Source organism: Cynocephalus volans, chromosome 1 (assembly GCF_027409185.1).
Source record: "Cynocephalus volans isolate mCynVol1 chromosome 1, mCynVol1.pri, whole genome shotgun sequence".
Taxonomy (NCBI): Eukaryota; Metazoa; Chordata; class Mammalia; order Dermoptera; family Cynocephalidae; genus Cynocephalus; species Cynocephalus volans.
The window spans coordinates 230,835,454-230,849,592 of record NC_084460.1 but is presented as its reverse complement, the minus strand read 5'-3'; the positions used below and the strand labels follow the sequence as shown (position 1 = coordinate 230,849,592).

General features: G+C 35.6%; 1 protein-coding gene across 1 annotated transcript in view; it reads left to right on the top strand.

Annotated features, from left to right (window-relative positions):
* The window catches only part of IFIH1 (interferon induced with helicase C domain 1), a 52,553-nt gene extending 40,120 nt beyond the window's left edge, over positions 1-12,433 (top strand). The window contains exons 8-16 of the mRNA XM_063108824.1: positions 327-443; positions 2,088-2,211; positions 2,746-3,021; positions 3,509-3,768; positions 6,496-6,645; positions 8,018-8,179; positions 11,339-11,529; positions 12,063-12,153; positions 12,254-12,433. Coding sequence (XP_062964894.1) covers positions 327-443; positions 2,088-2,211; positions 2,746-3,021; positions 3,509-3,768; positions 6,496-6,645; positions 8,018-8,179; positions 11,339-11,529; positions 12,063-12,153; positions 12,254-12,433 — 1,551 coding nt within the window. The remainder of the gene's footprint in view (positions 1-326; positions 444-2,087; positions 2,212-2,745; positions 3,022-3,508; positions 3,769-6,495; positions 6,646-8,017; positions 8,180-11,338; positions 11,530-12,062; positions 12,154-12,253) is intronic.
* The last annotated feature ends 1,706 nt before the right edge of the window (positions 12,434-14,139 follow it).

Below are 14,139 nucleotides of genomic sequence, written 5' to 3'. Positions count from 1 at the left end.
CAATTTTTCCAGCTAGAAAATGGAATTTAAGAAATGAAAATAAACAAACCTTTTTCTGGAATTATCCACCAACATGATTTAGAAACTCCTTTTTACTATATCAGGACAAATGTTATTGGTTATTGGGTAATCAGATCCACAATAAAACAATACTAAAATACTATATTTAGCAAGTAATGCTGCATATTACTTACATGAAATTGTATGCTACATATTTACGCTACAAATTACATGCTACATATTTCTTACATTAGAAAGAATTCTATGCTGAAACAATTGAGAGGAAGAACTAATTACTTCATTATTGAAAAATGTCTCTTTTTCAGATATGTGCCAATCTTGATGCATTTACAATTAAAACCGTGAAAGAAAATCTAGATCAACTGAAAGACCAAATAAAGGAGCCATGCAAGAAGTTTGCAATTGCAGATGACACCAGAGAAGTATGTGCTGAGCATTTTATATCCATGTGATTGACAATTCCATACTCAATTGAAAGATGGCAAGGGCCATCTGAACAACATTATTTAAACATTTTAGCAAACAGGTTATAGTTTTTTCTTTTTGATTGATATTAGACAGCAAAGCACTGCTGTGAATTCTCTCTTTCACTCTTTTTTTAGTTTTCTAGTTTATATGAAAAGTAGCTCAGTAATTGTTTGGCTATGTATGAGCCATGTGGGGTGGAGTTGATGAGAGGCAGTGAGGGTTGTATACCAAGAGGGATGACAGCAGTTCATTTTATTCATTTTTGCTTTCTTCATGCATTCCAGGATTGGTTTTCTGACAGTCCACAGAGCCATTTTGTTGCTACAGATTACAGTTGGCAATGATAATGAAAATCATACCTAATTTTCATATTTTCATATTTACTTTCTTAGGAAATCACTGCCATGGTAAAGAAGTGAAATATTTACTCTAATGGTGCTTTTCTGATAAATATTTTCACTAATTATAAAAATCAACTGAGAGTCAATTTGGACATTTTGACCAGTAGATTATGTCAATACTTTCTTTTATAAAATTTAAAAAGCATGATACATTTTAGCTATATGTACTTGATAATAAATTTAATCCCATAGAAAATCTACCTTATAAAAAAGTTGGGATTAAATGGTATGAGATATGTGCAGGAGGTAATACAGTGCTGGAAATGTAGTAAGCACTCAACTCATGTTAGTGACCAACCTTCATAGATCACTTTTTTAATTCTGAAAAAAATGCTCTCTATTCTATCTGCACTAGTACATTAGAATTATTTTATTCACTTTCACTTTTTTGCCACTATTCAGTTTTAGCTGATAAGTATATGTTTCTATTCATAATCATTAAAAAACCTCATTTCTCAGGATACTTTTTAAAAAGAATTTATCATTTTTTTTTAACTTCCTTAACCTTTCAGCATGCTTTTATAGAAAATATAACGCACATACAGAAAAGTACAAATTCATCAGTGTTCTGATTGCTGAATTTTCATAAGCTGAACACACCTGTGTAGCCAAAATTCAAATCAAGAGACAGAACATTGCCAATACCCCACGCTCCCCTCCCCTTGCAGTCACCATGCTACCAGGGGAACTACTATCCTGACTTCTAAAACCAAAGATAAGTTTCGACTCATTTTGAACTTTATATAAAGAGTCATATACCATGTACTCTTTTGTGTCTGGCTTTTTTCAAATCCTGCTGCAGCTTTTAATTTTAGTAGAAATAATACTGAAACCACTTCTTCAAAGGAGAATGTTCTTAAATTAGATGGTAAGCTTGGCATTAATTCAATACATGGGTTTTTTAAATTATCTTTAATGTTCAGAGTTTATATCATTTATTGACTTTACTTCTCTAAAACTGTTAAGCTGAAATTTCAGCAGGGATACATAGTGGTGGTGCAGGTGTGGCTTGATGGTGGAGATAAAAAAGAAGCTGAAAAAATAAATCTATGAAGAAGTAATCAGTGATTAACTTGTTCCTTTGTCTAGATAAAGATTCCAAATCAAATTTATTATAACATGGAGACTTTTACCAAAGATAACATTATTTCTTTAACAATATAAATGCATAATGATAAGTGTATAATTTATTTTTAGGATCCATTTAAAGAGAAACTTCTAGAAATAATGACAAAAATTCAAACTTATTGCCAAATGAGTCCAATGTCAGATTTTGGAACTCAACCCTATGAACAATGGGCCATTCAAACGGAAAAAAAAGGTAATTTGGGTTTTGATCTAATACTTAGTTTATCCCATGTCTATGCCAAGATATCAGATGACTGTATCACATAATCCTAAGGAAACTGAAAGCAAATGTAATATCAAATAGAATTTCTGTGTTCCATGTAGGACAAGCATAAGTGTGTTCTAATTCTTTATCTAAGGAAAGAGGTATCTATTCATCCAATTTTCTCTTTATCTCCAGAGTCTTTCATTTATTGGAAGTATTAAAATAAATATTCACATCTCTGTCCCCAAAGGCAAACTCAGCTACTGTGTTTTTCATGCCATTTTCTTCAGGGATCAGGCACATGTTCTTTCTGATGCAGAGCTCAAGCAGCAAGTGGAGAAGTTGGAGAACTTGTCCCCTTTTAGAGCTCACACACATTTTCAGCCTTAACTTGCCCATTTCAAAACCAAGGTGAATCCAATTTTGGACTCAGTATCATAAATATACTCGAGTCCACAGCACAATTTTAGGGGGGGGGGTCATACCCTTCTTTTTTCACTTATGTAATATATTCTTTTATAGCTGCAAGAGAAGGAAATCGCAAAGACCGTGTTTGTGCAGAACATTTGAGGAAATACAATGAAGCCCTACAAATTAATGACACAATCCGAATGATTGATGCATATAATCACCTTGAAACTTTCTATAATGATGAGAAAGAGAAGAAGTTTGCAGTCCTAGAAGATGATAGTGATGAGAGTGGGGGTGATGATTGTTCCAGTGGTAAAGATGGGGATGATTTAAAGAAATCTTTGAAACTGGATGAGACAGATAGATTTCTCATAACTTTATTTTTTGGTAAGATTCAAAGTAACATGTGTTGAATTGTCTCATGCATTTATCTCTTTGACATGAGCTTATCATTTCTCATAAACTCTCCAAATATCATTTTGAAAGAAGAAATCTCACACAGATTGGGGCTATTTCTAATTGGTGTGAACAGATTAGCTATAAGTTGTTGTATAATCACAATTAAATATTTGGTCATTTGGTTTTATTGTCAGGATGATTATAATAAATTTATTTATTAAACCAGCCTGATTATTAGAGGAGCCACATCTCAGTGTATCATTACATTAAGTCTGCTGGTGAATTATTTGTATATTTTACTCATTTGGACTATTTTTTAAATAGTTTTTTAAAAATAGTTGATTTATTTTATAATTGACGAATAAAAATTGTATATATTTATGGTATACAACATGATATTTTGATACATGTATATATATGTTGTGGAATGGCTAAACAAGCTAATTAACATATCCACTATAATTATTTCTTAAAGAAAACAAGGAAATATTGAAGACACTGGCTGAAAACCCAGAACATGAAAATGAAAAGCTGGCCAAATTAAGAAACACCATAATGGAACAATATACTAGGACTGAGGAATCAGCACGAGGAATAATTTTCACAAAAACACGACAGAGTGCATATGCCCTTTCCCAGTGGATTACTGAAAATGAAAAATTTGCGGAAGTAGGAGTCAAAGCCCACCATCTGATTGGAGCTGGACACAGCAGTGAGTTTAAACCTATGACACAGGTATAAACATCCTTTTGGACTTCTCTTCTCAAATTGCATATAATCTTTTTCCGTCAATTCTCCCACCACCCCGCAAATACATTTTCAGAATAAAACCTTGTCCCTGAAATGAAGTTTGAGTTTAACAGCAATTTAATCTGTAGTATTTGATAGGTTAATTGTTATCTTATGAATTTTTTCTTTTTTTTTTAACATACTTGGAGGGATATTCTTATTTGAGATTCCCTTGCAAAAAGGAGTGACATTTAAACTTAATAATGAAGTGGAGAAATAATTACAATATAATATCAATTGGAAAAATAAAACCCCCACAAAAATGTGTGCATTATAATTAGAACTATGCAAAATATGTTTACATAGGATGAGACCTGTGAGAAAACTTGAAAAAATTAAAGCATTTGATGTCTAATGAAATTTGAGGTTATGAGAGATTTTCTCATCCTTCTAAGGTTTTTGTTTGGTCGGTTGGTTTTGTTTTCTTCATTTTATTATGCTGCTTGTTGCGTGTGCAGTTAAAAAAAAAAGTAAAACAAAAAAAAAACACTTGGGAGAGAAAAAAGGCACTTGTAGACATTACAAAATGGGTGAAACAATAATGTCTTGTTAGAGTAAAATGTTCTTCTGAAGGCTAAATTCATATTGACCTTGAATCTTACAGAACAAGGGAGTACTTCAATTCTGTTATGGTCATCATCATTCCGGCCAATGGAGCAAATTAAATTTGTTTTAGTGGAGCTGGCCAGTTGGCTTAGTTGGTTTAGCATGGTGCTGCTAACACCAAGGTCCAGGGTTAAATCCCCATACCAGCCAGACCCCCCCCGCCCCAGAAAAAACAAAACAAAACAAAACGAGAAAACCTGTTTCGTTGTTTGTTGAGAAAAAAATTATTGAAATTGTCCACTATAATTCTCAATATACCTTCTACATGCACTTATGTTAGAGTTGCCTCTAAAATTTAGTGCCAGAGGAAGCACTGCTTTCCTTGGATAACAAGCTTCTGTCCTGCATTTTGATGAGAAGTAGTTTACTTAATGCATTTTGCTTTTTGCCTTAGCTTCCAGGAAGCCCACAGGCAAAACTGAAGTTCAGTTTCACAGCCTCTGTGTTAATCCTTACAAGTAATACTCTATCAGTATGGGTCCTGTTTTTCAGTTTCGTTTCTATTCTATTATTATTATATTATGTTATGTTATGTTATGTTATGTTATGTTATGTTATGTTATGTTATGTTATGTTATGTCATGTTATGTTATGTTATGTTATGTTACATTATATTATATTACATTATATTATATTTATTATATTATAATATATATTATATTATATTTCTATTATATTAGCTTCAGTGTTATGATACTACATGCTTCAGTGTTGTAAGTGGCCTTAGATCCTCTTTGAAAAGAGGTGAGGTGCAAATGAAAAATATGTTTACAAGCTACTCTCTGTTCCTATCCATTTCAAACCTGGGAACTGCATGCCAAAATATCAAACATACTCCCTTCCTCCTTCCCGGCATCCTTACCTTTTAAACTGGGGTGAACTTACTCATTAGGAGAGGAGTTAAGCATCGACTTGATGTGATTTGATGATCTTTCATTGTGTCAGAAATTTTTATTATGAAAGGTAAAGATACTCCTTTAAATTAAGGCACAGACATCTTTTGCTAAAATCCAAGGACGTGTAAATTTTTATCAATGGATGTTAGGGCAGGAGAGAGAATATCAAAGACTCAAGAGGGGCCTTTCTACAGGGTTCTTTAGCAGTTAGGGGTCAAATCAGGACTCATGCTGCCTCTGAGAAGAAAGGGAAGGGGATGGGAGAACACACTGTTGGTCTGGCAGGTTCCATTTTTACTTAACTTATGGGGGCAAAAGATATTGTGGAAGTGCACCAATGCCAACAGCTTTGATGACAGTAGATATGAAAATAGAACCACACTGGACATATTGAGCTAGGTTTATGCTCACCCAGTCTTCTTATGCAAGGGCCAAAGAGCACATTTTAATTTACTTATATTAACTTCCAAAATTCAGATTTTTTTCATTTAAAAATTGTTGTTTTTTTATGTTTTTAATCACCCGTTCTACCATTTTATTTATATCATCACTTTGAATAGGTAATATATTTGCCTCACTCAAAATTAGTAGGATACAAGGCATGCCACTGTCCTCCAGTCTTCCAGCTCCCCTCTCTGGAGGCAGCCAGTGTTTTCGGTTTCTCACTTGTCCTTTAAGGAATATTCTATACGTTTCTTGCTTGAATGACTCTAAATGTGCATTTTCTCTCTAATTCAAAACTCAACAATCTATAAAAGTGTCACTGAATCTTATTCTATGAATATTAAAGATTCTAAATTTAACATAGAAAAAAAAAAAGCCCATTGTACCTTCTCATTGCCATATCATTTTCTCCACCAACAGCATCTTCTCCTTTCTTCCTCCCAAGTTGCCCATTAGTTTATTTCCTTGGCATAAATGATGGTCTTCCCACCTCCAGACTGGAGGATGGAAATATTTTTGTTATCATGTGGTAATCCCAGATTGGAAATCAAATGTTGTATCACCATTATGTTTTTGCTCAATGCCAAAAACAGATGGCATCAAATCCATGTATGATCTAATCCTTTGATTTACGCTGACCAGTTGCAATTTATTATTTCTTGTACTAATTAGAAGATTTTAATGTGTTTAGCATCACAAAATTTAATTTATTAAAATGTTTCTACAGAATGAACAAAAAGAAGTCATTAGCAAATTTCGTACTGGAAAAATAAATCTGCTGATCGCTACCACAGTGGCAGAAGAAGGTCTGGATATCAAAGAATGTAATGTAGTTATCCGTTACGGTCTCGTCACTAATGAAATAGCCATGGTCCAGGTACATTCAGAATCTCCATCTAATACGTTAATTTTATTTCTGTTTTCTTATTTTAATTGCTTTCTGTCAGTAAGCAGCATGAAATATCCCTTTAGTTTTAAATATTTATCCTTTTTCCTGCTAAAACAGTATTCTTAAAGAGCTTTTATCACTGCCTTTTTATACTGCTGTAGTTTAATTCATGTGACAACCAGATACCTATTGTATTTTTAAACAACCACTCTTCTTTGGTTGTTATTTCTACGCCCTTTCCAGGACCATGACACTGTCCTTATTTGTCAGAGTCAAAAGAGGCTTCTTCATTCCTAGGATGCCTGTGAGTCCCCAACGGGACCAGGAATCCGAAGCACACTGAACCACAAATGTCTGATAGAGTAACATGCCCATATCTTAGGGAGCCCTGCTGTTCCTGCATTTTCCTCCTCTATTCTTTCAACTTTTTCACGTTTGAAATGTTTCATGGTAAAATGTTGGGTGGGAGCAGACTTGCAAATGTATAAATAATTAAATAAATAGAATAAATAGTTCAAGTTTCCGTTCAAATTTTACTTTATCTCTTACCCGCCTATGTTAACAGTATTACTGTTACTTTTTGTTGAGTACGTACAGGAGTTAGGCTGACTAATAAATATAATATTCTTCCTAAAAGTTAACTAAAGGTTTGTTGTTGTTGTTGTTGTTTAAATACTACAAATGGCATCCTTGGATGGAAGGCAAATCATAGAAGACTAAGATAAGCAGACAACCATTAAATTAGGAATTTTATTCCAGGATGTATTTTTTCTTGAGGATAATATTATAGTTGATGGTTAGGCTCCTGGGCGAGGCCACAAAAGTTTCTATTATTCAGCATGTACCTGAATATCACTTTTTAAAGAGGCTTATAGAAATTTATCACCATGTTGAGCATGTTTCCATGGGAAAATGTGCTCAAAATCCAGTGTTGGATGCCAGAAACAGACCTGCACTCTCAAAAGCCCCGATGCCAAGAGATGCCCCTTCTCTGCATTCATTCCTCCTGCCAGACAGAGGATCCCCCAGTCCAAGTCACTGATCATGGTCCCCATGGTTTGAGAGAGGAGCTCTGGGGACAAAAAGCCTGGACAGGATGGTATTATGTTATTGAGGCCTTTGAGGCTGGTGTGGGGACCTAATCACCATCACTCTAAAACACTGTTTCTGTATTATAGCACATTTTAAGTTTCAAAGAGCTGACTTACAAGAAATGGGTAATAACTAACTTTACTGAGAATAAAGAGATTACTTGAAGGCTGGGATGCTAAGCAATGAATGTCAGTCATTCCAGTCCCAAACCAGGTGAGTTTGTAGCAAGGCATAACTTTTCAATTGCTTGATTTCTTTATGTTCTCAGGCCCGTGGTCGAGCCAGAGCTGATGAGAGCACCTATGTCATAGTTGCCCACAGCGGTGCAGGAGTTATTGAACGTGAGACAGTTAATGATTTCCGAGAGAAGATGATGTATAAAGCTATACACCATGTTCAAAATATGAAACAAGAGGAGTATGCTCATAAGGTATTATTTTTGGCCACCTCCAAATTTAGTTTTTACTTAAAAATGGCTGCATGAGGTTGCCATTGATATCTCTGTGGCTAAGTCTCCAGACAGAAATTGTGCTGAATTGTAAGTTCCAGTCTGTTGAGCTGTGCTTTGTCCAGATTCACACACAAAGATTCAAGATCCATCATGGGCAGGAAGTGTCAGGGAGCCATTGCTCATTCCAGTGAAACCAACCATAAACTTTGGTAATGTAAATTTAGGTTTCCCTTGATCCACAAAGGATCCACAACTCATCCATTTAACACAAACTGGTAATTTTGGTTTGGTCCAATCTGTTTGTACAGGCAAAATTTTTTTTATTCCAGAAATATTTATAAAATACCTACTATGTGCTATGGAATAGCAAACATGGAAGCAAATAACACAGGGAGCAGGAACCTCACTGCATGAAGCTTATATTCTAGTGCGTGCCTGGTGAAGTTTGGAGAAAAGAAGTAATAAACAGATGTAAAAAAAAATAAGAAATACATCATATAGATATAAATGTTAGAGAATTAGAAGACAGTGATGTGAAACAAGTCGCTAGATGGGTATTTTAGATTGGGTGGTTGAGGAAGGTCTCTTAGAGGGAGTGACATTGAGGCTGAATCTGAACAATAAGAATGGACATAATGTACTATCTAGCTGCATCTCAGTTTACTAACATAGAGTTATTTGAGTTGTGTGAAGGGATGCAGTGAAGGAAGAATGTATTTCTACAGTATTTCAGGAAATCCCCCATACCACTGAATTAAAGACTCAACTACTATAATAGCAAACAATCCATTTAGAAGAAAATTCACACCCTTGCATATGGGTGTGAATGTTAGTTTCTTAACATTGGAATTGGCTCTACCCTAAATAGAGTTTCACGAAAGGGATGCTTTCAAATTGGTGTGCATTGCTGTAACCAACTCCAAGGTTTCCTGGCCAGGTTTCTACGCAAATTTGTATTTTAAAACCCCTTTACATATAAGTGGAAGGCAAACCAAACATTTTGGAATGTCAAATCAAACTTGTGTTATCAAATAATGCCACTGGAAAGTTACTGCCTCATGTTTAATGTCCTAGGAGAATGTCTCAAGTAGATATTTACAAAGGTTGATGTTTTAAGACTAGTCGTTTAGGGTAAACTCTAAGACAATCTCTCAAGTTTATGGTTTAAACTTTTCCAAGCAATCTAGAATAAGACACAGTCACTTTGGGAGTCCAGAATGGAAAACCTTTTTAGGTCTCCTTTGGCAAGACCTGCCATTCTAAAACTACTCCACATGAATTAATTCAGAGCAGGAATAGCAATGACGTGGGGTGCATGCCACCACTAATCTGTTCAGAGCCTCTTGCAAACATTGCTACTCAACACAATGTTCAGGCAACCACTAATAAATGGTGAGAGTTGACATTTCAGGTGAAATCTATTTTCCATGTCATGTACAGAGTTTATACATAACTACAAATTTCTTAAAATCAAATAAGACTTCTGGGAGCAAATTGAGGATATTAGTCATTCTTCCTTGCGTTGACCCAACAACATTTGCTACATTATTACATTTTATTTTGACTAAGGCTGATTATAGCTGTGCCTTGCATGTATTCACTATGATTTCTTTTCTTTTTTTGTCCCTTTATTTCATATCCTTTTATTGTTTTAGGGCTATTCTTTCAGCTTCTGATATCCTGCTTACATATTTATACACTAACCTTGGTTTTATTTATTTTTTTCTGTCTCACTCACAGGTATTTCTTAATTGCCCATGTGTATGTAATCGTATGCTAGGTCACATTTTTATTAGCTCACTGAACTGAATGTCTTACAAGAAGAGCAACCTGATTACAGTTATAGTAAACAGAATATTCCAATTTATTATATTGTTATAATCTACATAAGAATTTAGTCTTTGCAGTTGTCTGATTAAATTATTATACGTCCTAGAAGTTTGCTTGCAGGGTTTTGTTCTCTTTTCTTTGCTAAACATGGCTGCCTCAAATAGAGGCCTAAAATACAGAGGCAGAAGCCAAAAAGAAAGGCACACTGCTTTGTTCATCAGTACTAATAATTTACTTTTACCGAAAACTTCCATCGGTCGTAAAAAAAACTAATGGCTTCCTTCACAATTTAGTATGAATCTCTCATTATAGATAATTTGGAGTTAAGTTATTCAAGTACCAGGTTTTTCTGCTGTGAAGTTGTGTTGGTATGAACACTGGCCAGTGCCTATCTCAAGTTTCATATCTCTCATAAACAAGATTGTCTGGTATAAAATAAGTTTTGCTTCTACTCAGAGCATGGAATCCAGGGGTTTACAGGCATATTCTCCCATGTAAGAAATACTGGGAATACAGGCTCCATCCAGACACCTTCTATCTGTTCTCTGCCTTTATAGCATTTGGCTTCCATTCTCAAGGTCAAAGATGGCTTCTAGAATTGCAAATGGTACAGCCTTATTCTAGGTAGGAAATAGGAAGATGGTAAGGGCAAAGAATGCACATGCTAACTACCTAATTTTTAAGAACCTTTTCTGAAAATTCCACTCAACAAATTCTTACATCAAATTGGCCACCGGCTTGGAAATGTAGTCATTTAGTTAGCATATTTCCACCCAGAATAAAATTATGGCTCTGCTGCTAGGGAAAATGGAAACTGAGTGGGAAACTAACAGTTTCTGTTACAAATGAGTTAAGAGGAGACTGATTAAGATGGCAAAAATTGAGAAAGATGAGAGGAACTGGGGGCTTAACATGGATAAGAGGAGACTGTGGGTAATGGAACAGCAGTGCTTATTTCTTTCAAGAGATTCCATGCAGAGAAGTTTAGGCCTATTTTATGGGTCAGAATTAATGAGGGGAAGCCGTAGGAAGAGTTTGCTTTTTTTTTTTTTTTTTTGTTAAATATTGCTGAAGACTTTCTCATAATAGAACTTTTCTAAAATTGAATGACCTGTTTTTTGAACACGTGAGAGTTTCACATTTCTATGATTACAGGAGAAGATTATATGCTAGATTTAGGGGGACATTCCCTCATTATTTTATCTCCTAAACCGTGAGATAAGTGTATATATTCACAACTATCTAAGATCTCTGAATTCCAGGACTTCTATGGAAAAAAAAAAAATGACTATTCCTTTTTCTGTGCAGATTTTGGAATTACAGTTGCAAAGTATAATGGAAAAGAAAATGAAGATCAAGAGAAGTATCGCAAAATATTACAAGGACAACCCATCACTAATAACTTTCCTTTGCAAAAACTGCAGTGTGCTAGCCTGTTCTGGGGAAGATATCCATGTGATTGAGAAGATGCATCATGTCAACATGACACCAGCATTCAAGTGAGTTCATGAAGACCCATTTTTAAGTTTCTCTACAAAGGATGAAACAGGTTGTATTATGAATGTTCTTCTAGAATAACGCACATGAGAATCCTTTTTTTTTTTTACAACTCCCCTCCTTTAGCACCCCAATTATAGTGAATATATTATATTCAAATGTCTATTTTTGAAATTAACCTCACTGGGGCAGGAAGGGAGAAGTATGAGACCCAAAGTCATTTTGATTTAAGGCACATGAATTGTGCATGTTCAGTATTGCTCTCAAATTTTTGAACAACTAGAGTCAAGTTTAAATAACCAATGGACTTCAGAGAAGTCACAAAAGGCAGTGTACTCCGTGAGAGGTATGTGTAGAAGGGGGCATCTGCCTGATTTGCCATGACAATCCTGGGAAGCAAGAGGGAGAGAAGGATCTAGATGTGGGACAGTGCATGCTTGTGGATGAGCTTCAGGTCCAACAACAGGCACCCGTGGGTTGCAGACAGGTATTTTGCCAATTCTCAGTGATGATTCTCGCTCCCTGATCTTTTTAGGGAACTCTACATTGTGAGAGAAAACAAAGCACTGCAAAAGAAGTTTGCTGACTATCAAACAAATGGCGAGATTATCTGCAAGTGTGGCCAGGTGAGTAAATTGCTATGGGCTCAGTTTCACTCTGGCCAAAAGGAACATTTCATTGAATGTGCATTTAATTTTTCTTCTTGTTCTCTCTTTTGTTTTCCAGCCTTGGGGAACGATGATGGTGCACAAAGGCTTAGATTTGCCTTGTCTCAAAATAAGGAATTTTGTAGTAGTTTTCAAAAATAATTCAGCAAAGAAACAATACAAAAAGTGGGTGGAATTACCTATCACATTTCCCAATCTTGACTATTCAGAATATTGTTTGTTTAGTGATGAGGATTAGCATTTGATTCAAGATTTTTTTAAAATATTAACATTTAATATGATTTTGATTAATGTTTTCATTATACTACAGAACTGATGTGAGAATTAATAAAATCGTTGCTTTACTCTCCCTGCACTTTTTAAGGACACACAATATACCATGCTTTCAATTTCCCATCTTGCTGGTGGGTGGAGGTAAGGCAAATCTACCAATAATGTTCATTAGTGTGCAGCTTTATAGTCCTGTGGAGAGAATGCTGGAGTATAAATGAGAATCCAAGGTACCAATCTCAGTTCTGTCACTGATTTTCCAGTAAAATAAGGTAAATCAGTTCATCTTTCTGAACAAGTCTTCCTATTAGTGAAATGGCTATGACATTATCTGCCTTTGTTTTTCTAAGACTTCTATTTCTGTATAACAAATTGCCACAAATTTATTGGCTTAAAACAACACTTGTTTGTTATAGCACATGTTCTATAGGTCAGAGGTCTGGACAGGGTCCTCTGCTCAGGCTCTCACAAGGGTGTGAAGTCATGGGGTCAGCCAGAATATGTTCTCATCTGGAGGTACTAGGGAAGAATCCACTTTCAAGCTCATTCAAATTGTTGGCAGAACCCGTTTCCTTGCAGCTGTCTGACTAGGATTCTTGTTTTCTTTCTGGCTATTTTCTGGGGATTGCTGTCAGCTGCTAGGAACACCTTTACTGCATAGCCTGCTCCTAGCCTTTTCCACGCACAGATATTTGCTCCTTCAAGGCCAGCAAGAAATATCTCTCTCCAGTTTGCAAAGACAGGGTCTTATATAACTTAACTGTAATTGGAGGAGTGACTATCCCATCATGTCCATATATCCTGCCCACACTCAGGACAAGGGGATTATTCGGGGCAGCAGGTGGGAATCTTGGGGGCCATCTTAGAATTCTGCCTCTCACACAGCTTGCCCAGTCTTTGTGATTAAATGCCACATGTATACATAGAAAAGCACTTTTAAAAATATAAAGCACCATAAAAGACATGGCATTATTAAGAAGCAGCATCAAGTAGTTTAAGGCTGGCTTCCTTGGCCTTCTCCTCCACAAACATAACATTATGCTGGAAAACTACCTAATAACAGAGTAATGGGTAAATGATATTACCTGTGCCTATGGAGAGCAGCTTACCTTCCAGTCTAGGGTTTGCACAGGGCACAGGACTTCACAGGGATCAAATGCCACATGTTATTAGAGAATAAAGAGAAAATGGCTGCCTCCACCCCTTCCCAGTCCCAGGAGGAAGAGTAACCTCTTGGTGGCTGTGACATTTTCTGTGCTTCTGAACAAAGTACTATCATTTGGAGATGGATACAGGGCCAAAAGTCTGCACTACAGAACATGCTTACAGTAGACAAACAGCCTCTTTTGGCATGGAAGAGCCACATGACTGAGACAGAAACCACAACTGACCAAGTCTCACAGATGGCTTGCTCCACGCAAACAGTTACTTCCTGTGACTAAAGAGAAACAAAATGTTGGAGCGAGTGAAAAGAAAATTCTTCTGTAGCTCTGATGGGTTAATTGAGTTCAATATTAAAGAAGTCTTGAATCTTTTCCTGATAAGACCTAAGCAAAGAAGAATATTAACTAATTTGAGCTCTTGGGAATTCAAGAGGACAAAAGAAGATTGTAGTTTTCTTAAAATACTATAAAAAACTCCAGCTGATTTCATTAAAAGTATTGCTGTCTTCTA